Consider the following 26,814-nt stretch of genomic DNA (forward strand, 5'->3'; position numbering starts at 1 on the left):
AGTGGCTGCACAGATTCAAGGCCTTGTTTTTTCTCACTCTGCACCCCAGCCATAAGTAGGCTGCGGGTGACCAAGACGCTAGGAGGGGATTCAGCAAGACAGCTGGCCTAAACTTACCAAAATGATATTCCATATCATACAGTGTCACACTCGGCAATAAAACTGGGGGGGGGGGGGGGGATTTTTTCCAAAGGTAGCTGTTGCCTGGGGACTAGCTAGGCATCCACTAGCTGCTGCTCAGTCACTGCATTTGCAGTACTTGTTTCTCTCCCATACCCCTTTCACTTATTAAGCTGCCTTTATCTCACCCATACAATATTCTACTTTTCCCTTCCTGTTCTCTCCCCCATCCCACTGAGGCGGAGGGAGTAAGCAACAAGGTGGCCACTTACCTGGCAGTCAGAGTCAACTCACCACATGTGTTCCAAAGAAAATTAATTCTCAGGAAGTAGCAACCACTAAAACCTTATAGTATTTAACAACTGTCACCTTCATACTGAACTAAATGACAAAGTGTAGTTTTTCTTCCAAATGGCTTTGGCTTCACTGTTTAAAAGCATCTTTTCTGGTATTTTTTTAATCAACAAAAAGAATCATAACATTATAATACAATATTTGAAAACTTTTGCTTCTGAAAGCAGGACAACCTGTTCAACAGAAACATTTTCAGGGAGTCTAGTACAATGTACTTAGATGACGCTAGTCTTAAATATCTGATACCGACATACAAGCTGCTTTATCTGAAAAGTGCTTTTGAAGAACTAAGCATAAACTGAACTCAGAGAGTAGTTTTATCAGTCAGTAGCAGACAATTCTACAACACAGTTCTGAGGAAGCTCCTAATACTCCTCCAAGAAAGGTTCTTATCCAAAGTACATACACCTTGAAAGGGAGCATCTTTTTTCAATGCAGAGCTCCCCAGCTGTATTTGCTTTGCCAACAGCACTGCCTTCATCCCTCAGAATCTTTTTGGGTTTTCAGACACACACAAAAATATCAAACTTAACAGACATCTCTAGAAACATAAAATCACAAACAACTCAGAAACACTATTCTAGAAGAACCCCTGTTAATATCATACCTGATTCTGCTGGAGGGGAGGCTGTGACTGTCCATCAGGAGCCTGGCCCTGGCTATCATTCCCTCCTACCGGAGAGCCACGAGTCGTGGCTGTCATACTCGACACAGGGCAGATTTTTGCAATTTTGTCTGCTTATGTAGTTGTTGCGAGAGAAGAAATTATAGTCCACTTAGTAAAGCTGAAGTACCAGCATACGCTTGCCTTAAAAAGCTCCAACTCAAGAACACGCCATCTTGCAGAGACCATTGCATAACCTGAAAGAAAAAAAGAAGGACAATATGCTATATTGACACATGCATATGAAAGTAATCCACACCTGGGAAAGAGCACTACAAAACCAAACATCACTGCTACAAAGAATCCTTCATTTTAGACTTAGTATTTCTTTTTATTGAGTATACTGACATCCGAACATTACATTTGAAGTATTTAAGACGATTTTAAATGTTCTAAGTAAAAATTACACTGATATTTACCTCTGTACCACTGAGAAACTGACAGATATCCAAAATTCACAACTCACTCTTCTCTGTTTTGTCCGAACTGCTACAGTAGGTTTTAGATTTTAATTCAAGGTACTGATTTAGGTCTATACAGAAATTATCTAGTTAAGAGTATGAACAGCCAAATTCATAATCTTTTCCAATACTATTCTCTCAACACTATCTAGCTGCAGATGCCTGAGAGGGAGTTAGAGATTGATTCTACCTCAGCCAAGCCTCTTCTGTTAGCACATCCGTTTTTACCCGGGGCATTTGACCTGTATTCCCTTCTTCTACCACATGTCTGGGTCCATTGGCCTTTCAGGCCCACTGCAAAGCCCATCACAACCCCACAAAGTACTTCAGTAGATTATATTAAGAAAATTCTGACATCAGGTTTACTTGTTGATCTTGTAACCATGATACACAAACAGTTCAGTAGTCACTATGTGTTTCAACTTCACTGTGTTATATACAGAAATAAAAATTGTATTACAACAGCAATTCCACTCTATGCCACAGGGCACTGTGTAACCACAGAAGACACAATGCAAATTTTCCAGAACAACTCAGGCTTCCAAGGACCACATAAACACCAAGCTTTTTGAACTCGGGAAGTTCAAAAGCCAGGTACAGTGGTAGACTGTATGAGCTTTCAGCAAGATTCACTTGGCAGTGCCAAGTTTCTGATTCAGTCAGCAAAGGTTCAAATTATCAATTTAGACTAAAGTTTCTGCTGTAACACTATGCACATTTTTAAGTGTTTAATTATGACATCTCATCTCAAGGTATCTTTCTTCTCCAAGACACTTAAAAATCCTTTCCTAAATAACACAGATTTGCAAACCATTACATATACAATAAAAATTTTGACTGAACACAACACTATCCCTCCTCTGTGCAGTCTCCAATATTAACAGCACCAACAGACTCGGAGACCTCCACTAAAATAATGCTCACTTTTGAACAAAACTCTATTCTTTGGACACAGTCAACTGTAATCCACCCCTGTCCTTCAGAATTCATATTCACAGTGAGCCTCCTAAGTCCAGAACAGACATTATAAACTCCAACTTTCTTATTATATATATATATATTATATATATATATATATATATATATATATACACACACACACACATATATACATAAACACACACACTGCAATCTAGCAATCTACTGCAGTTCAATGCAGTCGATTCCCCACCACTACCCAACTGAGGCTTCCAGGTAGTAGCATAAACCAGTAAAATCAAACTTCTGCCAACTTACATTGTATTTTTCAACAGCCCTAAACCAACTAACACCAGAATAAACCTTCCTTAATCACAATCATTCTTCCTGCGCAAGGAAACGATGTAGCAGAGAGGCCAGAAAAGGGTGAAAATGCTCCTTTCAGAAGCAATCCTAGTCTAGGTTTGTTTCTATTGCAGAAAGAAACAATCACTGGCAGTTATGGTTCCACAAAATCTTACATCAAGTGCAAGCAGCTTCAATTTCATGTCTTTCTTATTCTGATGCTTTTGGCTGAACTATCATGAAGTGAGCCAGTCCAGAGTACTAAAGGAAACAACACCACAGAAAACTCCAAAAGACTGTGATGATTTTTCAGTTTTTTAATTACCTGAGCTGGTGTACTACAAGGCAAGAGAGTTCTCATCCTAATGCCAGCTAGGGAGCCAGGACAAAACTGCAGCTCTCCTGTTAGACAGACTTACACTAGTGTGAATTTACCTTTCAGATATTGTCTGTGTTTAGCTGAAGGGTCTGGGCGAAGCATTCTTGTAAACTCATTTCTGCTCAAGGTAAGATACATAAATTAACTAGGATGTACAAGAAAACTACTACTGAAATAGCCTATTTATTCAAAAGCTTGTAAATTCACAGAGTAAACCAAAATCTGTATAACAAAAATATGCAGAATTTTGTAGATGCTAGTAAATACAGAACATTTACAGGCCAACTTCTTAAGTGAGTTCATCACTTTTCCCCTGCAAATTTGTGTGATGTCTTCAGAGATACAAAAGTAACTTCAGGTTATGCTGCAGCTAACTAAAATCACTCTAGTAAATGGTCTCACTGCTTCTTGTAGTATCTATATATTCTAAATTGCAAGGATATCCTTTTCAGGTATTTCCCTTCTAATTACAGAGTATACAAACATGTTTTTGTAATGACAAATTATATTCCAATTTATGGTTTTAAACAGCATTAGAAGGGAGTAGTTCACCAGTCCTGTTTTCAGCCACTGATTTAACCATTTATGTTTCAGAGAAAATGCCAAACTGCACGCCCACGGAGAACACACTACTGCTTTATTGACTTTAGAACTGATTAACCACGGAATTTCAAATTCCCATCACTTCTCTAATTCAGACTAGTCAACCTTTTACTTAAAACTCACCATGGCACAGTTTGGTTCAGCTCAAGAATAGCCTTTATACCTGTTTAAACATTGATTATTTCTAGACAAATGTGAACTGATACATTGACACCTTGCTTTTAAGCATACAGAAAGGACAACAGTATATCCAGCTGAATTCTAATGGAGACTCTATTTTAATTTTTATATATGGCTACTATCTCTACTATATTTGATTTTGCATTCAGCACGCTAAGACGTTAAAAAGAACCCTATCTTCTTTACCCAAAGCTTTGAATGGATGCTTTGATACAGTGTCAAGATGGAGACAGATGCCTGTTAAATGACAAACCAACTACTCCATTGTTCATCAAGCGATGTTACGAGGCTACAAAGACTGAGCCAAATGAATCTCACTGACATTTGCTTTCGATTACCAACCAAGCAAATTCCAATTTGCCATGCTTCTTCTATCTCCGTATGTCACCCTGATTCACCACTAAATTACAAGCAAAACTCAGCTTCTGCTTTACCTGACTCCTTGTAACTTTAGTTAACACCAGGCAAAGCCAGCTATGGGGTTTTTGACTCTGCATGCTCCCCACTTAGAAGACACCACTCGCTGCAAGTAGCATTCCAACACCACCAGCACACCATGCAGAGGATGCTGGATGTGGCACTGCCCTCCGGGAAGGGCCTCTCCTTCCAGGCTCAAGCATTTAGTACAGCTGCACATCAGAGCTTCACCTCAGCTTCCAATGCCAGCAACCTCCTGCCTATGCGGCAGATAGGTTAATTTTGCTTGGGTAAGGAAAGTAACCAAGCACCCTCTCAAAAGGCGGGAAAAAAAAAACAGCAGACATAGGTTCCCAGGTAAGTGCTAGACAGGAAGCAAGTATGTACATATTGCTCTGTTACAGGATTAACATGTAACAGCAAATACAAGGGATGGCATTTAAGCATATAATGGCCAAGAGACACACTCTTCTAATCCAGCTTACTTCTCGCACAGCTTTCATCTGAGTTCCTCAACGTCATCTCCTCAAAAGTAAATAAAACACCCCAACACATACAGCCTTTCTCCTAAATTAGCTACTTAGAATCATAGAATAGTTAGGGTTGGAAAGGACCTTAAGATCACCTAGTCCCACCCCCCCTGCCATGGGCAGGGACACCTCACACTAAACCATGTCACCCAAGGCTCTGTCCAACCTGGCCTTGAACACCACCAAGGATGGAGCACTCACAACTTCCCTGGGCAACCCATTCCAGTGCCTCACCACTCTAAGAGGAAAGAACTTCTTCCTTATATCCAACCTAAACTTCCCCTGTTTAAGTCTGAACCTCTTACCCCTTGTCCCGTCACTACAGTCCCTCCCCGGCATCCTTATAAGCCCCCTTCAGATACTGGAAGGCTGCTAGGAGGTCTCCATGCAGCCTTCTCCAGGCTGAACAGTCCCAGCTTTCTCAGCCTGTCTTCATATGGGAGGTGCTCCAGTCCCCTGATCATCCTCGTGGCCCTCCTCTGGACTTGTTCCAACAGTTCCATGTCCTACACAATACTCCAAGTGAGGTCTCACAGAGCAGAGGGGCAGGATCACCTCCTTCGACCTGCTGGTCACACTCCTTTTGATGCAGCCAAGCATACGGTTGGCTTTTTGGGCTGCAAGCACACACTGAAGCTGGCTCACATTCATTTTCTCATTGACCAACACCTCCAAGTCCTTCTCCGCACAGCTGCTCTGACTCTCTTCTCTGCCCAACCTGTAGCTGTGCCTGGGATTGCTCCAACCCAGGTGTATCTACAATACCAAGTCTCAGAAAAAAAGCAAATGCAAGGTGACAGGTGACAGCAGCAGATCTCAAAAGACATATTCCTGAGTATAACTTAAGCCCTATGTAGGGACACAAACCTATCTTCCTTTATTTCAAGTTTTCTGGTTATATATAAGAGAAGATATGCGCCACAAAATCTACTTTAAAGTGTGGTAACAATGTATGCCGGGATACTAGTCTACTCAATATGTAACAATAGAGCTTTCTAAAAATCACAGAATCATAGAATAGCTAGGGTTGGAAAGGACCTTAAGATCATCTTGCTCCAGCCCCCCCTTGCCATGGGCAGGGACACCTCACACTAAACCATGTCACCCAAGGCTTTGTCCAACCTGGCCTTGAACACCACCAAGGATGGAGCATTCACAACTTCCCTGGGCAACCCATTCCAGTGACTTACCACCCTCACAGTAAAGAGCTTCCTCCTCATACATAACCTGAACTTCTCCTGTTTAAGTTTGAACCCATTACTCCTTGTCCTATCACTACAGTCCCTAATGAAGAGTCCCTCCCCAGCATCCTTATAGGCCCCCTTCAGATACTGGAAGGCTGCTATAACATCTCCACGCAGCCTTCTCTGCTCCTGGCTGAGGAGCCCCAACTTTCTCAGCCTGTCTTCATGTGGGAAGTGCTGAGAAAGTTGGAGCTGTTCAGCCTGGAGAACAGAAGGCTGCATGGAGACCTCATAGCAGCCTTCCAGTATCTGAAGGGATCTATAGGGATGCTGAGGAGGGACTCTTCATTAGGGACTGTAGTGGTAGGATCATACAACTGTGCTAAGAAAAAATAATTACTAAGCATTGTTTCCAGAAGAACATTCATATCTTAATGGGATCTCACAGAAGATGTGCTTTTTCATCCTAAGCGCTGTACTGCAAAGAAGTTTAACTGCTGCAACAGAAATTTTCAGTTGAAAGGTATCACAGATCTGTTTCATACAGGATTATGGGAACTGCATTCTTAAAATCCAAATAAATACTGACTCATCACAGTGGTTATGACTTGATTTTAGTCTAAAAATTCTAGATTTGGGAATCTAACCTTCTACCCTATTCCTTTATTTTAACCAAAACGCCTTCTCATCTAGAAATACCTCCCCCAAAACTGTAACACTGACCTAATTCAGTAGCTACATCTATGCACACCCCCACGCATTTATCATTTTCTTTCTTCTCTGTTCCTTATGTCTTTCAGGAAGAGAAAATTATTTATATAATTGGAATAGAAAACTGGTGGCCTCAACAATTCGCTCATTAACACTGGCATGCACTGAAACCGAAATGTATTCAATAATTAATGAAAAACTTGTCATTAAGCTACTATTCAGTAGAGCAAGAAGTGTCTAACTTTAAATATTTAGAAAATACCTGATAAGCAGCAATCAGAGAAAACATTAGTTCAAACAGTTTATATTACAAAGACAAGTAATTTAGGTTCCTTCTCCTAGTAAAGAAGTGAATGTAATGCAACTTAACTGCATCAGGTTCCAACACATTATTTCAAAGCAAGAAATTTCTAAACAGTAACAGCAAAAAAACAGATTCTGAGTAACTGCAATTGCTGCTGTTCTGACTGAACAGAACTAAAACTGTTCTGACTGAAAAACAGGTTACTTCAAGCAGTCTTTTTGGTTTATCTTTCCACATCATACATCTCAAGCTAACACACTTGGCAGCGTAAGTTTCTGGAACACTGGAAACATCCATGAAAACATACAATTTATTTGCCCCCAATATCATATAACACAATAGAGCGATACCCTGCAACACAATAGAGGGATGCCCTGAGATCTTTCAGGATTATTTTTTAACTTCAAAGCTTAGTGTTGAGACGTAGTTTAGCTAAGATACACCTTCTTAACAGTATGTGACTTCACTTTGTACAAGATGCTCCTACACCTACCATTCATGTGAATTTCACTGCATGTTCTATGCAATAAAAGCACAGAAAGTGAACTTCCAAGAGAAAGTATCACCACATGTTGTCAGGTCAAGGACAAAGCAGAAAGACCACAACTATCAAACCCATAAATTTGGTCTCAAAGAAGTCATCTGCATGCATTCAGTATCTTCAAGTACCAGCTACACAGTATTCTATGCTGAAGTCTGTAGAGAAATGCTGCAGAAAATGGTAGCTTTATGCAATAAGGCTTCCTCCTCTTTGAACAACAAATTATGGATATTACCTGATTAGAGACTTACTGTCTTACTTCAAGGCAATAATCAATGAAGGTCAGCCCTTGAAAGGGAACTGGACAGCAGCAACAAGTGTCTTTCTCTAAAAGACAGTCACTTGCCAATAACTGTTGAGGCATGTGATGGTTAGATAGTGTACCACTGGTTACTTAAGGTACATGATGTTTTTTCACAGATAATGTAACAACAGGTCAGGTCTTCAGATCATACGCTTAGTTCTGGCTACCAAACAGGAAAGTCAACTGCAGGTCCTATTTTGACGGCAAAGTGCTTTGCTTACGTGACAGAGAACATCATCAAAGATACAGCATCAAGAAACCAAGCAGTCAATGCCTTACATACAAAAGCAGCAAATGTTAAGTCCATTAATGGTGTTCCCTGAAGTGAGCTGTGGCCTTGCTGCCATGCTTTTCCCTAGGCATACGTTCCAGGTCACTGTCATGGACAAAACACTCAGCAAGACTGAGTGTCTCATCCAGTATGACCAGTCCTTCACTCCCAGGAACCTTCAGTGGGAGTTACATTGGCATGAAACTGTACCCTCAATGATACTCAATACATCTCAATGACAGGAGGAGAAGGGATGTAGAACTTACAGCCCCTGCAATTGTATTAGTTAAATTCCTGTTTCCAAGTGAGTAAGAAAATACATTCAAAGATAATGTGAGGTTTTATGCTAGGAAATCAGAATTCAGGTCATGACAGTAAAACAAACCAGGCTTTCCAAAAGCGAGAATGAAGTATCTGTATCAGAAATAGTGTGGCCAGCAGGACCAAGAAAGTGATCATCCCCACTGGTGAGGCTGCACCTCAAATACTGTGTTCAGCTCTGGGCCCCTCAATACAAAAGAGATATTGAGGTGTTGGAGCGGGTCCAGAAAAGGGCAACAAAGCTGGTGAAGGGTCTAGAGAATAAGTCTTACAAGGAACAGCTGAGGGAACTGGGGTTGTTAGCCTGAAGAAGAGAAGGTTCAGGAGGGACCTTACCACTCTCCACAACTACCTGAAAGGAAGCTGCAGTGAGGTGAGTGTTGGTCTCTTCTCCCAAGTAACAAGTGATAGGACAAGAGGAAATGGCCTCAAGCTGTGCCAGGGGAGGTTTAGACTGGATATTGGGAAAAATTTATTCACAGAGCAGGTAGTCAGGTATTGGAACAGGTTGCCCAGGGAAGTGGTGGAATCATTGCACAGACGAGGCCCCAGGTGATATAGTTCAGTGGTGCTCTTGGCAGTCCTGGGGTAATGGTTGTACTTGATCTTAAAGGTCTTTCCCAACATACTTATTCGATGACTTTAAGTCAAGTGAATGAAAAGCACATCAGTAAATGTATGCACTAAACTAAGAAATGCAAACTCAGCAAGTCATTTCTATCTGGAAAAATGCTGAAATCTATTTTAAAAATTGCCTGAATGTTTTGAACCATAACTTTCACTTACTATGCAGCCTTTTTCTTGAATTCACAACGAACATGCAAAGAAGAGGGCAAGACTTTCTTTCACCTTGGATTAAAAGAAAAGGCTACAAGAAACAACCTCAAAACTAAAATTAAAATAAAAATCAGATCTAAGAACTTCAGTATGCACGTTTCATACAGAGATCCAATCTCATGCTGCTAAGCAACACAATGCTGTACTTTTTTCCAATTATGCTACAGTTCATTTATGCAGGAGACTGCCATTGGGCAACCCAAACTCCATGTTGTTGCCGATATAGCCAATCAGGATTTTGATATTGCAGGTAGAACTGCAACCTCAGTCCTTTACAGGCAGCCACAGAACACTAGAAGCAAGGACAAAGCATAGTTTAATATTTAAATTTAAATAATGTTCTAGATTAAAACTAATACACACATTTTTAGTTGATCCTCTATCATCTGTGGAGTAATTATTATTGTATCTTGTCTACTTTTCATTATTTCAAGAAACTAGTCCGCCTAAATTTTGTACCAAAGACTGACTAAATGCTCTAAATCTAGTCTGGTCATGGCTATATCAAACACTTCAAGCCATTCATTCCTTTCTAAAATGGATGTAATACTTACACCTCTCCAACCTGTATAGCAAAGTCTACTGTCCAGAACACTTTAAGAACACTGTTTCTTCCTTAAAGCATTAATCCAAATGCCAAAAATTGAAAGATGTGACACTATTAAGACTTTATAAAAACATTAATTCTTACTTCATTTTTAAAAGGGATAATCAACTTTTAATGTTACTTCATGTTCAACTTGACTGCTCTGCTTCTTCTGCCAGAAAGAGCATTACTGTATGCTCAAAAGTCAATGGGGAAAATCGAAATACATTCTCAGTATTATGGGTAGCAAAAAAATACAGGCTTAGTTTCACCCAAGTAATAAAGGCTTTTCTCAGCAAGACATGAATTTTTACAGCAAAGCAATAAGAAATAGAGGTAATTAAAAAAAATTCTGAGCACCGAGGTATCAACGGCTTCCTACTAGCTGCCAAAGCATACTATAAAAGTGGAATGAAAAGCTTTGGGAATGTACAGAATGGGATGAATTACAAAGTCTGAAAGAGACAACAGACCAGAAACCTAAGTTTACACAGTAGTACTCATTTTCCCTACATGAGGATGCATTCAATTCTTTCCAATTCACATTCCTCATATGAGCAGACAAACTGTACCTCTGTACTGACATTGAAAGTTTTCTCTTTTAATTATAATAGCAGTAGTTCAGAAAGCAACTAGACAATGATAGCAACGAGTTCAGTTTCCTGGTGGAGTTATGTCTTTAAAACTGTTTCAGACTAATGCAGGTAGAAAGCAACACCTCATTTTTTTTGTACTTACAATCTAGTTTTGGATAAACATGTTGCAATATACTAACAAAACAAAATGATGCATCCCAAATGAATCTTTTTCTTCAGGCAATTAATTTAATACACGGCCTTCAAATTTATTCTAATTGATTATTCCTATATTTTTATTTTTTACCTAATATGGATTTCTTAATATACACATATGATTGACATTCATAATACATTAAAAATACCCAACCACCATATAAATCATTGAACAAATGTTAAACATCTTGGTCTCTTCTACCATGTTATTAAGAAATATTTCTGCTCTGATTCTAAACACAAAAGATGCATCAGCGTCACAACAAAAAACCTCAGTTCCCAATATTTATAATGCAATACACTAGAAAAAAATAAGTATTTTAAAATGAAAAACCCAGAGAAGCTACAGTTAAGTTTTACGATCTAATAAAGAATCAAGAGAAATCTACAGACATAACTTCTACTAGATCTTGAAAAACAGGATATAGTCCAAACTAGTGCAGAAAGGAAGGGGGGAGGAGTAGGGGGAATGGAGAGAAGAAATCAAACCACCATCTCTGGACAAAAACCTCTTTAGTGAAACTCATAGCCACTCGCGCAACTTCTTACAGTCACAAATAAGATTAAATGAATACTTTGTCATCAATGTGAAAGATTTTACAAGACCACCTGAATTTCTGTACCGTAGACTTCCAAGAACAGAACCAATACATATAAAATGTGTGTTTTGCAAATCTTCAGCTAGTCAAGCAAGAAAACATTTACTGGCTGTTTGAAACAGCACTCAGTGCTAAGAAAACCAGCTGATACTACTACAAAGTATATATACCTACCCTTCCAATTAAAAATAATGCCCATACACAGAAACCATCTTTAAACATAACTTTTAAAGTGTAAATGATAAAGATTAATATATTCAGTAACACTAATCTTCATACCAAGTACTTCCATCTATTGCAATTCTCTCACTGAAAGGGGTTAGGAACTGTATTTTACAACATATTGAGGAACTAAGTACCATGACGTTGTCATTTTGCACTGGAAACTAAAGCAGACAGCAGATGAAGACTTAGGCAAAATACAGAACTAAATGGGAAGGAAGGTCTAGGTTTTTAACAGGTTAGAAACAAAATCCATAATAGGACAGTGTTAAAAAAATTATTACCAGCTACACACAAGAAAGAATAGTAAGTCTTCAGCATTAAAAAACAAAGCCAAAAAGGCTTTCATCAGAAGGCTCTTAAAAGGAGTTTAATCATGCCAGAGAAAGAGCAATAAATACCATTTTTACCAAAGTCCAGTTTTTTTAAAAGCAATAACTCAGCAAGAAAATCAATTCATACGACCCAAGAAGTATACCATCACCTTGTAGAAGCCAGTAAAAAAAAAAAAAATCACATCTGATTTTGTTAACATGTAACCCTCCATGTAACCCCACTAACCTAAGAAAATGGTCTATTACATTTATGTCTTTCTGTTGAGCACTATTTTTTAAAGTATTAAAGCAAACTAAAACAAGGCCAAAAATTTTGTTTGTAAAAAGCTGTGTCACTTTTGTTTCATTTTTCAGAGATTAATATCAATATTCTGTTTTGCAGTAGCTTAAGCCTACTTGATTTTGTGCTTGGGCATCACATCATTTCACAGCAAAGCATTTTTTTCCCCCGTTTTGCTTAGATTTGGCATAAGAAGTCTGCAATATTCACATTTGGATCAACAAAAATAAACAAAATATCGATGCATCTACACAGGTTTTTTTGGTCCAAACTGAAACCTCCAGTTTCCCAGGACACTCAACCACTTCAGAAGCTTCTTCAAAATTCCATCTTCAGGCATGGATGTTCCTTTCTTCTTTCATGATCAAAGCTTTGAGTTTTGCACCTGATATTGTGAGGGTAGCTGTGAAACCTTGATAGACACCAAGAACTTTCATTCTAAGACTTAAGAAGAAAGCTTTCATTGTTATTTTAGGTTGCAACAGATTCTGTAATTTCTCTCTAAATAGGGTCCTAAGGTTAACAGGAGAAGAACATGAGTTTTGCAAACTCCAAAAAGCTTCCACAAAGCATCTCACTTCTCTTTGGGAGCTGGGCTCAAACCCTAAGTAATTATTAAGAACCTTTATCCTCCAGCTCCACTGACCTTTGCAACTTCCCTGGAAGTTGTGTTCTTTTGCTGCAGGACTCAGAAAGAAATCTCAGATTCTTTCAGAACAATTTTGTAGACAGGACTGATGAAGCTAAAACTATGAAGTATCCACCTCCTCCTCCAATGAATATTTAAATAGAATTATTTTTCAGCTGGAAGGGACCTACAATGACCATCTAGTCCAACTGCCTAAGGATTACAGAGAACATTAACTGCTGACAAAAATTTAAAAACTTCATGAAAAAAGTTTGAATCAAAAAACTCCCTTTGATCCACTACACTGGAGCAATTCAATACTACTCACTTCAACTCTTCCTGGGGAACAAAGCAAAAACAGAAATAACACTTCAACGTTCCGTCCTTGGAAGATCCCACCAAACCATACATATGTCCAAATCATAACTTCTCACATTCAGTGGCATTCCTAGTCTTTTCCCGAGATACATAAATACATTGTGGCTTCTGTTCTGAGGAGGTTTATGGATGCTACCAGGCTATTGGTAGGTGCTGAATGGCTTTTGCTACCTTCATTCTTTCTCTCGTATCTAAAGGAGAACATCATGCCATCTTCCAGGTTCATTCCACCTGTGGCTTTAAAACACAGAATTATTTATAGTATACTGCACTTAAGGTTTTGCAAAACTCAGCACTATAAATATTTGAAATACTGTCTAAATCCATTCAGCCAATAAATTATGGATAACACTAGACTGTTATAGCTATATTTTCCTTGTGTGTTACTCTTTGTTAAATCATGGTTAGACACAGCACCTGATGTATCACGGGAGCGTGCAGTACCCAATACCACCACCTCAATTATACTATAAAGCATCTGTTAGAAAAGTGAACTTGAAAGTAAGCCTGCAAAAATTAGCCTAGCCCCTTCTGATTCCCTTCATGTTTGCTATGGAGAATTTAAAGACTTCTCTAAACTATGCTAAACACTGCACTAAAGAAAATTATTATTTAACTAATTAATTAATAATTATTACTATTAGTCTAAACTCCAAATTCCCTGTGACATTATCACACATTACAGAAGTTTTGCCTTAAAATATAAAATTAACACAACTTATTGCTTGGTTAGCTGCAAATAAATAAAGCATGGTATAGCACCTAACCCAGATATTAAGTTGGAAGCATTTTATATTCTTGGAACATGACAAAAGTAACTTTGTGAAATTCCAAGATATTTGGAAGTGCTTTAAATTCAAATAATCTAAGCATTTCCATTAATGTACTAGCTTTAATTTAATCTTTTTTTTTTTTTCCAACTCTGCTTTTCATGTAATCTTCAATCAGAAAGCACAGGAACTCGAACACTACCATCACCATCAAGCATAATTTAAAATGTCTCAAATACACAAGAAAGTGATGTCAGCATTAAAATTCATGTTTCAATAAGCTTATGTTAAGTGCTTAGCAAGCTTCCGCAAACTTCCACAAACTTCCAACTAGTTTCCAGTGTACCAACTGCTTAACACAGCCTGGACATTTGCGTACAGTTCCATACTAGCTAACTGCAAGTAAACATTTTGTCATTTCCTGTTGCCTTACAACCATTTCAGTCAGAAGATACTTGCTCTGAAAAAAATCAAGTTTGCACAAGCTCACCAGAAATGTTATAAGCTGATAGCTAGGGTTTTTTTAAGACCGTCTGCCTTAAACATGCTCCATTCCAACTAAGCTCATACAAGCCATTTGCCTAAGCAGAATGAATGCTCAAGAAATCACTGAAAATTATCTGTCTGCTCCAGAGAACTTGCCTAACAACTCCCCTTAAAAATCCTGGCCTCTCTGCAGAGAAATAAGAAGCGGCAACAGGAACAGCAATTTTGTCTTCTGTCTTAATACTGCTCTGCAAACACAATGAAGATTGTATATAAATATAAAAAGGTAAATAGCAGAGGAAATTTAACAGGAATAAGTATGGAAGACACTAGAAAGAAAGCAGAGTTAGAAACAGGGTAATTATTTCTACTACATTACTACTCCCCCAGCAGAACCAAAAAGTGACTCCGCTGTCCCAGAAACTCAATACTCCTGTACCTACAAAACCTATCAGAAAGCATGTCATAACCCTCTTTTTTAGGAAACACAGGAGACAATGATCAACTATTACCACATCCTAAGGACTAAGGATGGGTTTAAAAATTCTGTTGCAGCTCTGCCTGAAATTAAAAAAAAAAGAAAAAATCAACCAACATTAAAAAACTACAACCCACCACAAAAGCCTTCTTGCTAAAGAGCACCTCCTTCCAGTATACAAAATAACTATAAAAATAACACTGAATCCACCAACAGGCCAAGAGAGACAAGACAAATGTCAGAATCATTCCTTTTAGGGACAGTGCTTAAACTAGCACAAAGTCACAGTCACAGAACACTCAGAAGGTAATTTTGCCATCACAGTGTGTACATGGATCTCTTCTGCTTCCATTGTTGGAATGTCAGTGAGCAATAGCAACCTTACACCCCAGTAAGAGTATTATACCCTGATAAATTTTGGGACAGAGGTTTCATTGTAGTTCTGCATGTGGACAAGCCTTAGCTGAAGATACAGCTTCATGGTCTGTTTGAAACCAGGTCTCCACTGTCACAAGAAGAGGAGGAGGGCAATCTTGCTCGCTTTCATCCTAACCACCTTCTTAGCCATTGCATCACCACACAGTTAGCCAGATCAAGAAGCCAATCTGGCTAAAAGGTAACTGGGGGAAAGGAATGAAAATAATTTTAGTTTTCAGCTGTATCACATGCCATGTGAACACTAACAATAATATGAGAAACAGGAAGAATATATAACCACGGATAAAAACAACTTTTAGCACCAGTGCAAATATATAATGAAAGACACCCTGAAAGAAGAAAAAGGAAGGAAACAAAATATAACTACTTACAGTTATATAGCACATATTTAGCTATAATAGCAACCAAAGTTCACGTACATTAGACTAGAGATGAGTCCTGATGACACAGAATTGTCATAAAGACTGAAATTCTCCTCAAGCATAATGGATAGCACAGGAAAATGCACATACAGAAAGCTGTTTAGGAGTTGATAGAATTCCAGGAATCTCAGTTCATGAATATCTAAGTTCAGTCATTGAAAGAAATACTAAGCAGCCAGAGCAAACAAGACTAAGAGTGAGAAGTCTTAAGAAAGCAAAAAAACTGCCTGGAAATTATGACAAAGCCACTGGAATACTTAATTGATCACAGTAAATTGGGAAAATTAGTTTAACAGTAACACTTGGAATAATCTGACCACAAGCACATAAATCAGTGACAAAACTGCAGGCAATGCAGATGCAGAAAACAGAAGCTGGCAAAAAATTCATAACCAGAAAAGAAAAACCAAACAAACCCCAAATAAAACAAACAAAAAAACACCCCACACCAAAAACCAAAACCAACCAAACAAAAAAACCACAACCAGACAAAAAGAAAAAAACACAAAAAACAAAAAACAACGACAAACAAACAGGCCAGTTATGAAACTGTACACAGGACTGCTTTATTATCTGGAGATCCAGGTCAAAACACTGGAATTAGAGATGACACAGTATGAGTGCAAGCAACAACTGTATCCACTGTGATAGTAAATGTCTTACTACTTCTTAGTGAAATAAATTTTCAAGTAACAAAATTTTGTGCCTGTGTGAGAGACAGAGACAGAACTTGCTCTCTAAATTTGTCAAAGGCTGAATTTGTCATTTTTCTCCTGCATAATTTCAGATTTTCAGATTAATCTGGTTTCCACCGTGATTTCATTTCCATCAAATGAAAGCTCGTTTCCATCAAACTAAGTCCCCTGGGCAAACAGTAATCAACTGAGGCACCAGGAAGAAAAACTGTCCATACCTTATTTGTTGCAGAAGTCAAATGATGTTTTACAAGAAAAGAAACAGAACTGCGGAAGTCAAAGGGAAATCTGCAGGTTATAAAACAGCAATATATGACCCCTGATAGGTTAATTCTGACTGCTTCTTTTTCATATACAGTGCTGGAGAAACCACAGATTTCTCAGATTAACCTCTTCATCCTCCTCTCATTTTTCTGGGTAGTGAGATCAAGGTAAAACTGAGGAAGAGCGAGGGAGCACAAGAGCAACTTAAGCCAACATAAACTGTACCTAACACCTTAAACTTCTAACACAAATCCATTGAGAAGGTATGACAGGAGGTACTTTTGAAGTTTACAGCCTCTATGCCCCAATTCTTCATTGGTAAAACAAAAGACAAGTGTTTTAATTTGCAAAGTGGTGTGAGAAACAATACATTAATGTTTGTGAAATGCACAAACTGGGAGTGAAAAGCACCTCTCGCGTTCATTAAGAGTAGTAATTCCACTCAGTATGAGATTCAGACCAATGTAACACATGCATTTACAGCACGAATTCTAAAGATAAAATACTGAATGACAATCCAATTTAATCCATCATCTAGGCTGAATGAGTCAAGGATCCAATGAGAGGAAAAGTTCATAATTAAGGGGTGAGGGGGAACCCCACTGGTTTAATGACTAGTTTCATTCTTGTATTTCCCCCTTTTCTGTTTTTATGTAAGCTTAGAGGAATCTTCTTAAGTTACCCAAGTGAAAATATCCACCTTTACGGGGTAAAATGCTTAAATAGATCATGACTTGTGCATTTTTTCCACGTCTCTTTACAGCATTTGCTTTCCACCACACACATTTTTTAAGCAACTTCGCTGAGCCATCTGATAATTCAACTGAAAAACGAATAATGGAAGCATTTTTAAAAAATCAAGCTTTTAGTTCCGCTGAGGAATCCAATCAAATATTACAACCCCCAAGTCCTAATGAAATAGTATGTACTGTAAGTGGGAAAAACAAATTTTGCTCTTGTATTTGTCAAGCATCTGAGCAAAAATAAGGCACCTCAAACATGAGCCTCATATTCACAAATTCAGCACACAAAAAGTACCCAACTGATTATATACACCCTGTGGCAAGTTTTTGTCTGTAAAGAAGACGTTTTAGTCTGTAAAGAAGACATTTTCTTCCAGCAAGAAAGTCTTTGCAAAGTATACATCTAACCTCACCAATTTTGGTGAAACAAAACATTAGCTGTTCAGAAGCATTAGCTATCTGGAAGTATGAGAGAGGAAAGAAAAAGGAAGTACAAAGGAAGATACCTACTAAATCAACTGGGCACTCTTGAATTTGTAAGTAACACTTTCAACCAAGAACGGCACAAGAAATCACAGACTGAATTAAGCAGAAGATACTCAGGAAGTAAAAGAAAAAAGGTAAATGCATAGACAGTCATTTCATCAGATCTATAAAATCTCACCACAGCATTTCTTTAAAGCAGACTAACACCACCAGACCAAGCATGCAAGTAGGAACAAACTACAAAAAAAATAAACAAAAAAAAGTTCATTTCTTATGAAGGGAAAGTTTCTCAAAAAACATAAGAAACTATCTTAAGAGCTTGTGAAAGAAGCAAAAAGGGGGTTTATATCTACAGAAAAGTACCCCAATAATGTCTTCATAATTCCTGTAGATGAAAAAAACACTGCAGCTGAACTACTTAAACATCAACGTTGTTGTTAAGGCTTCTTCCTCCCATCCCTCATCCCCAGCACACAAGTTCTGAGAACTCTGTCAAATGCACTAGAGAATCTTATTATACTAAAAAGATATGGAATAAAGAATTCTACTGGACAATTGTCATTTAGAAATTAAATGACATACAATAATAAACTCACATATAAAGCAAAATTTTGCTGTTGGAATAATCAAAACTGAAACTGAAGGGTTTGTCTGCATTTTAAGTGTGAACTACTGTGAAGAACCACAGCAGGTCATCAACACTGAAAATCACCCAAACTGTAGGTGTAGCATAGTCTAAGCACATAGTTAAAAGCATGAAGGAGCTCTCATAAGAGATTCCGATTCTCTGCTTCGAAATGTTAGTTACTTTCTGCTGGTCTAGGTAACATATTTAACTGCTAAATCTTCCTGTGTGATACTTACACCTAACTAAATATAAGCATATAAACAAACAGCACACCAAGTATCAAGGACAATTTAAATTTTAGAAAAAGATGATCTTCTGAAGTACCAACTAAGGATCAATCAGCACAGCACATGTGAATCTCCAAGTCAAACTCTCATTTTGGCTACTGCTTGCCAGCAACAAAACTAAACTAACAACATGGTCATTCACTATCCTAATCTTGCTGCCTCCAGGCACCAAATTTGCTACTGGTTCTAGATATTCATTTCAATATCAGGGAAATGATATGAAGAAAAAGGGAAATTCATTAAGGAGGGTTTGGTAAAGCATCCTGACATCTGGTGAAAAAAAATAAGGAGAGGGCAGAGAAATGAAAAACTCTGTCTTACACCTGCTAACCAGAGGCTGATACTGATCACATGGGGTTTTTCCATGGCTGAAGACACATTATCTTACAACAAGGTTTCACTACCACTAACACAGCATAGCAGCACTACCTTTCTGCATCCACTGCCACTGACAAAAATGAAGCTTTTCATTTTATATATACATATATATTAATCTAAAAAATTTTTAAAAATTTAAAAAAATAAGAAAAAAAACAAACCTGTTTTCCCAATCCTAAAACATGGAAGTGAAAGGAATTAATGGTTTCTCAAATGCCATAAGGGGAATTCATGTTTTAAGTTACATCTTCACTAGACACATTACAAACTGTCAACCACAGCAATCTGGCCAAACTGCTACAAGAAAAAGAACATCAAAAATTTTTGGGCAACCTGTAGGTTATCTAATTACCAGAACTATCATGAAGAAACTCTGACACAGCAAGAGAGCTATAAAGCACTTCAGAAATTTGACATTACTACCTCACCTAGGGGGAAAAAAAGTCAGTACATCAACTCAAGAAAATGTTCCATTGCATGAATGTGTGTTCGCGTATGTCTGTGTGTGTGTTTATATACACACACAATTAAAAACAGTCAGAAAAAGCACCTGGGATCTTAAGGTCCCACTGTGATTAATAAAGCGCTGTCTGAAAGACACGTCAAGGCATATGGAGGGCTATGCAAAACTGGAGCCTGAAACTGTAGAACAAGTCACTGGAGTGTCTACCTTCAAGGTCCAGAGAATTTACATAACAATTTACAAAAATAAAAAGAAAACCTAAAGGATTCAGGAAAATGCATTAAAAGAGAACATCAGAAATACACAAAAAAAACCCCCAACATTTTGTTTCTAAATTAGAAACACACAAATTCTAATACATAATATAGTTTAAACTATAGTTTAAGCTTTTGGTTTATCAAAATTTTGGTCTTTCACCAACCTACTTACCTAAAAATTAAGCTAAGCAGATCCACCTTTCTTATTTAACTTTCAAATTCATGGACTTTTCAGTTGAAACATGTTCAGAAACACACTGAAGTACTCAATTGCCAAGACAGCAGAAAATTGGAACACCAAAGATGCAAGGCTCATTTACTGAGATGATGGTAGATTTTGACAACAATATTCATTCTCATCTTGTATTAGAAAAGTAAGAGACTTCTTTTCCTCACTATCAATTTTCATTTCTGGACAGGAAAACTGAAAGTCCACCCACAACCAATACAGGCCTGTCACCACTATCCCCACACCACAGTGCTTGCAAGGACACCCCCGTCCAACCAAAAAAGCCTGTCTGGTAACAGAGGGATCCTACCTGACACACATCACTTTCTTCTTTACTGAACACGTTTCTAAACAATCTCCTTCTTTCATCATTTCAAAGCATAATAGCTAAGACCACACAAACACAAAACACTACCTTTTCCTCTTCCCACACCTCGTCCCGCTGAAGCTACAGAAAAGGTTAAGCAGCATTAAAGTGACTTAAGGATTGAAGTCTATGGTATTTACAATGCACATTTTAGTGCCATTTCATGTTACCATTCAGCTGCTTGTCTTAAGCAAAGGCTCCTCTAGGCACAATTTTCTATTACTTGAGTTTTGGATAGTTTATATGAAACTTAAATGAAACATTAGTCTTGAACTTCCCTCCAAGTACTTATTTTGAAGCACTCATTCGAACACTTCTGCTAAATAAAAATACTGGAAAATTCTTTTACAATTTAGAGCAGGAAGGAGAAGAGAACATGAGCAAACATTAAGGAGTCACACGCTTGTGTCTTGCCCTCTACAAAAAAAAAAAAAAAAAAAATTGGAAAAAGGTTTCTTCTGTGAGTTTTTCATTCACAAATGTACATCCTAAGGGAATACCACATTGCATCATTCCTTACTTAAGAGTGAATTCATGACTGAACACTAACTACCAAACAATATGATTTGCTATGATGCCCATGCAAAGATGTATATGCAAGAAAAACACATTTTCTCTTGCCAGTTACATGTATAACTAAATCACAAAAAACGGCTACATAATGGTTTTATAAGCAGATCAAGGATGCTACAGATAAGTTTCCCACAATAACATTCCTAATAGCTATCCACTACTTCTAAGCAGGCTTCATTTTTAACTTCCTGAAAAAAGTTGAATATACTAGCATTCAAAACATAACTAGACTTTAAATCTACATCCCATGGACCTCTTTAGAAGCTGTACTAGCACAAAGATGTTAAACAAAAGCAAGCAATCATTCTCACAGTTAATACTAACTAATCCTTTAAGAAAACCATACATCAGTAAAGTTTACATTAAAAATCTGCCTGTGAACACACCTGTATCCGAATGGCATTTATTCTCACCATTTTAATTTTTATTTGAAAACATGTCAACAGCTGGCAATCAGAAAGCTTTGATACCAAGCAGACTGAATTCAACTGTCAAAATAAAATTAGTAACTAATGGCTTCTTATAAAATGGAGTCTCAGAAAATTCACAACAGAAAATGCAAAAGGAACTGACTGTGCTGTTAAGCTCCTTTAAGAAGGAAAAAAACAGCAAAAAGATTTTACATTAAGTCACAAGTGGCCACTTTAGGACCTTATCTCTCTTGGTCCTCTCCTCTACTGTAAGGAAAGTTCTTAACAGCTCCCCTGTAACCTTACCAACACTCAATATTTTAAATGATTTTACCAAACCAGATCTACAGAAAGTGCTCAAAGCACCAATGGGCTCAAGCGGACACTGTAATGTCTCAGAAACGCAGAAGCTGACATTTTGAGGATGTCAAGTCACAACAGAATGGCTTTCTGCCACCGCCTATCTATTCAAGACTCTGAACAAGAAGATCTAAGTCAAAACACGGTTCTGTCATGGAGTACAGAGAGAACCTCTTTAAACAATATTCTCAAATCACGTTACAACCTTAACAGAGACAGCCAATACAACATAACTTCCAAAAAGATACCTCAACTCATTAAAACCAATTCTTTGTAAGAGTGGGAGAACTTTACCATCACTGTCTTTTTCTAACACACAAATCCAAAGCAGCTCAAACTTTACAAGCAGAAAAAAAAACAAGTCTTACTGCACACAATCACATACTTATGAAAGACTCCCTCTACATCCCTGACCTCTGCCATGGAAAGACTGTTTAACTACCATTCTGCAATACAAAGGTTTACCAAACTGCTCTTCCTAAACATAACCAACTGCTTGGCAAGACAGCTAGGCAACTGACATGCATCACTAGTCAATATTGCAGAGTTGTGAACCTCTTAAGAAAAATGGAATAACAAGACTGTGGTATAGCAGGGCAGGTACAGCAGTACAGTATAGTTTAATTTTTCATTCTTTTTTTCATTAGGTTTGTGTCAAGGAGATGGTATGCAGTTATATAAAAAAACAGAAAGTGTATTTATACACCATAAGCACCTTGTATGACATAAGACAAGGCTACAGCAAGTACACACAGCATCGCTAGCTTTGAAAAGGCAAGGTACTACAACAAAGAACAGACATTATCAAGCTCTGTTCTCAAAACTTACCCTTGACTACAGCTTGAGACTTTTAAAAAAGGGTGATATAGATAATAAAACTGGATGCAACCACAAAGAGTTTCAAGAGGAGACATATCCATGTCACAAGAAAAACTTAAAGAGACCAGGAACAAGAGAAACCATGTCCCCACATTCAGATTGATACTAATGATAACATTCAGAAAACAATTTTCTAAAGGACACAAAAGCCTCCACATGTACAGCCTTTCAAGTGAACAGAAAAAACAGCAACGTTTCTTACAGCTTCAGACAATCACCTGACATTGGTCTCTGCAAGTGCTGGATAAGCACGACTACTGGTTCAATTAAACAATATTTATGATTACAAATTAAAAAAAAAAAAAGTTTAAGAGTTTTGAGGGCTTTGGCTTGCTGTGTTTTTGTTGGGTTGGTTGGGGTTTTTTTTGAGAAAAAAAATAATAAATCATTCTTTAAGTGAAAAACAGTAAGGGACACTTGATTCATTTACTTCAGAAATGAGGCTATCCTGTTCAGGATGTTTTCAAAACATACCTACAGTTTTTAGATCTCTTAGGATATACAAAACAGTATTTCTGGGATAAATAAATGTATATACACATATACACACACACACTCAGAGAACTGCCTAACACAAAACTGCTTGCCATTCAAATACCTGAAAAAAGTTCTGAACTTATTTCTGAGCTGGAGCAGGAAGGACAGAAATATTTCCCATGGAACTTTATATACCTTCAGTACACACCTGGCAAAAAAGTTAACTTTAAAGCCACTTGAAAGTTACATGTTCAAACTAGTGAGTAACTGAATTCCTATCCTTTTTACCCAAAGTTGCATTTATACTGTGAAACCTAATTTCAATTTTAAACAGAAAATGTCTTAAAGGTATTACACATACCATTACTTTCTTAAAAGTCTGATTTTTGTTGAACAGACACTAATCCACTACTTTTGTTTACCCCAAGTCTCGCTTGTAAGAATTGCAGAATATTAATAAAACCCATAAACCTCAAAGTGTGTGTTTAGAACAGAGAGTATCTGCAGTTGTCTATTTCTGAGTACAAATGCACCACAATGTGGGAAATGTTTATCTAAGTTTATGTAAGACAATATTCCACAGATACAGAAGGAGTAAACAGTTTTGATGTCACTATCCTCATGATTACCACCTTCAGATGTAGTCTTCCTGTCATTTCAATGGGCAGAATTATTGCCAGAAGGGAAAATTCTGCAAGACATGAAGCAGCAGCCTGGAAAGATTAAGAGAGGAGCTACCCAAAAGAATTACCATTAAAAAAACCTACATGCAAGAAAAGTACAAAATATATTGGAGAAAAGGAAACAGTTACTGAGATACAACCTTATATTTATTTTGCTAAATTCCTCTCCCTATCTTCTCACCCCCAGAAAAAAAAAACAATATGCTGATGCTTGAGTTTCTTCCACTGCAGCTTTATGACTGTTTATGCTTTTCACTCAAAGCTATCACTAAGCATCACCACTGTCCAGGGTATTGCAACAGAATAATCAATATATGTATTTTACATGCTTCCCCAAAATTCTTAATTTTAGCCACTGTACTTTGCTGGTTCAAAGAATAAACATCACTTACACTCAGAGAATCAAAAGCATTGTAAAAAAAACAAAACAAACATGCCACCATACTCATGTATGACTTAGGTTTTGCTGAAATAAATGTTACTTGCTCAGGAACATTTATAGTGAGAAGTTCTGCCAATACTTCAAAGTAAAACTAAAATATCAAACATAAAGTTAGCTATCTACAGATTTTAGCCACCCCTAAATCCTTCCTACTAGAGATACCTTTTCAATTCCATAATCAATAAAGGCCAGCCTTCCAAATACCCTTCCTAAACATAGTAATTTTAATATCTATTTGTCAGGCATTTGAGAAGCCTCATGAAAAAACACAGCTTACCTAGTCCTTCTGTCACAAGTGTTGCCACCAGTATACTTAACACTGCATATTAACATCTAAATTCAACAACTTCTTAAGAATACAGGTCCCAGTTCTGCAACTAGGTCAGCAAAAGTGGGCCTTGTGCTAGCTTTGGGTCTGTGACTTCAGAGGGTCTCCTCTGGGCTGATACAAACGCCCAGTGATTTGAATACAACTGCAGAATTGTGAATATAAATCAAGTTGTACAGACAACATGAAGACAGCCGAGACAGACACTATATGTCTACAGTGAGACAGGGAGTCTTTTGAACATTTAAACAGAACAATTCTTCTCTGAAAGATTTTCCCCCCTCTGTACAGCTGTGTCTTGTGTGTTACTGTACATCTTCAAAATACTTAACTGGACTTCAATGGAGAAACTTGAAAATAAAATATGACATCTTAAAAACCTCATCAACATTTTCAGATGCTTGAGTATAAAATCGCTTAAGAACAGAATAATTTTCAAATGCTACTCTCTTTGCATACAAACAATGCCGCACAAAGTGGGCTAGCATGCATCAATAGCGATTTCCAACACACAAAAAACCCCAACAACCCATCCAATTGGTGAAATCCCTCAGTTTTCTTGACGATAGTTGACAGAGAATAATTGTGGCCGAACTGCATGCAACTACCTCGCTCCTTATCGCACACCTCGGACAAGCGGAGGGGGCTATACTGCCTAAAATAAATCACAACAAACAAGCTCCAAGACATAACTCCGAGAAGATACATCAGGGCGAACTAGAGGAAGACGATGCAAAAAGCCACAAATGCTTTTTGTGCATCGAAATAGGGTTGCTAGAAGCCGAGACTAGAGGAGTGGCCTACGCGTTAATAATGTTTACAGCGGGCGTGAACGAGCTGGTGCTGGTGGTTTTCATTGAGACTGTAGGAAAAGCGTCTCAGCAGGGCCTTATTTCCAGGCGTCGCCCAGGCCTACACGGCTCCAATCACTCCACCTCAGTAATGGCGTTCGGTGCGGAGGGGTAAGGAGAACCAGAGGAGGCAAACCTGGGTGCAGTGCTGCGGGCAGCCACCGGGCCCTCCTCGCCAGGCCGCACAAGGGTGGACGGCGGGAGGAGCCGCCCGGCGCCTGGCAGAGCCCCCCGAAGGGCGGCGGAGCACTTCCACCCGCCGGCAGCCGGGAGAGGATGAGGAGCCGTCAGCCATTTTCCCTTGCCCTCCAAAACACCAGCGATGCAGGGCCACATGCCTGGGGCTGCGAGGGAGGCGCTGCCGCCGCCACCCTCTGCTCACTGCCCTCACACACGCCAAGCCCCCGCTCCCTCTCCGCGGGGCCCGACTCGGCCCTTCCTCCCCGCCGCACCCCGCCGTCCAGCACCCCGACCCGGGAAGCCCCATCCCCGGGGAGCGCCTCCGGCCGTTCCGTTCGGCGGCGGCCGACGGCTGCAGTACCAACAGCTGCCCCCACGCAGCCGCTTCGCTTCGCCGCGTCCCGGCCTCGGGCCCGACTCCAGCCTCCGGCCCCCGGCCCCGACTCCGGCCCCCGGCCCCGCCCGGGCACGGCGCTCCACCACTCACCCCCACACGGCTTCCCCTTGTCCCGCGGCTGCTGCTGCTGCGACGGCCCGGTGCCCTCCTTGGTGCTGCCGAAGAAGCGCGACCGAGGACTGCCTCATCCCAGGCGGCCAGCAGGGCAGAGTCTCATGCCAGGCCCGCGATCCCGGACGTGCAGCCGGCTGCCTGAGGGGGCGGCTCCGCTTCCCCGGTTCCCCTCACACACACACCCCAGGCGGACGCCGTGTATTGCGACGGGAAGCGGGAGGGCGAAGCTTCCAACGCTGTCCGCGCTTCAGCTCCCGGACCCAGTCGCTTCGCTTTCTCCGGCGCCGGCAGCACCGCCGGGGCGTTTTTCCTGCGTCACCAGCTCCTGCCCCGCGGCCCTGGGCTTCGGCTCCGGTTGGGGCTTGGCCGGGGCCTGCGCGCTCCGCCCCGTCCAGGGACCGGGGCGCACGCGGGGGAGGGGGGGCACACGCACCGCGCTCCTATCGCCAGGACCCGGGGCCCGGTT

The 26,814-nt window shown here is 39.2% G+C and overlaps 1 protein-coding gene across 2 annotated transcripts in view; it reads right to left on the reverse strand.

The window, feature by feature from the left end:
- USP9X (ubiquitin specific peptidase 9 X-linked) overlaps positions 1-26,460 on the reverse strand; it is a 100,009-nt gene extending 73,549 nt beyond the window's left edge. For both annotated transcript variants that reach the window (XM_062626053.1, XM_062626052.1), the window contains exons 1-2: positions 26,325-26,460; positions 1,082-1,335 (exon numbers count right to left, since the gene is read on the reverse strand). In XM_062626053.1, the coding sequence (XP_062482037.1) occupies positions 1,082-1,177 (96 nt within the window). In that variant the 5' untranslated portion in view covers positions 1,178-1,335; positions 26,325-26,460. The remainder of the gene's footprint in view (positions 1-1,081; positions 1,336-26,324) is intronic.
- Positions 26,461-26,814: the final 354 nt, after the last annotated feature.

Source organism: Pezoporus occidentalis, unplaced genomic scaffold (assembly GCF_034315485.1).
Source record: "Pezoporus occidentalis ecotype Australia unplaced genomic scaffold, CSIRO_AGI_Poc_V1 ctg288, whole genome shotgun sequence".
NCBI lineage: Eukaryota > Metazoa > Chordata > Aves > Psittaciformes > Psittacidae > Pezoporus > Pezoporus occidentalis.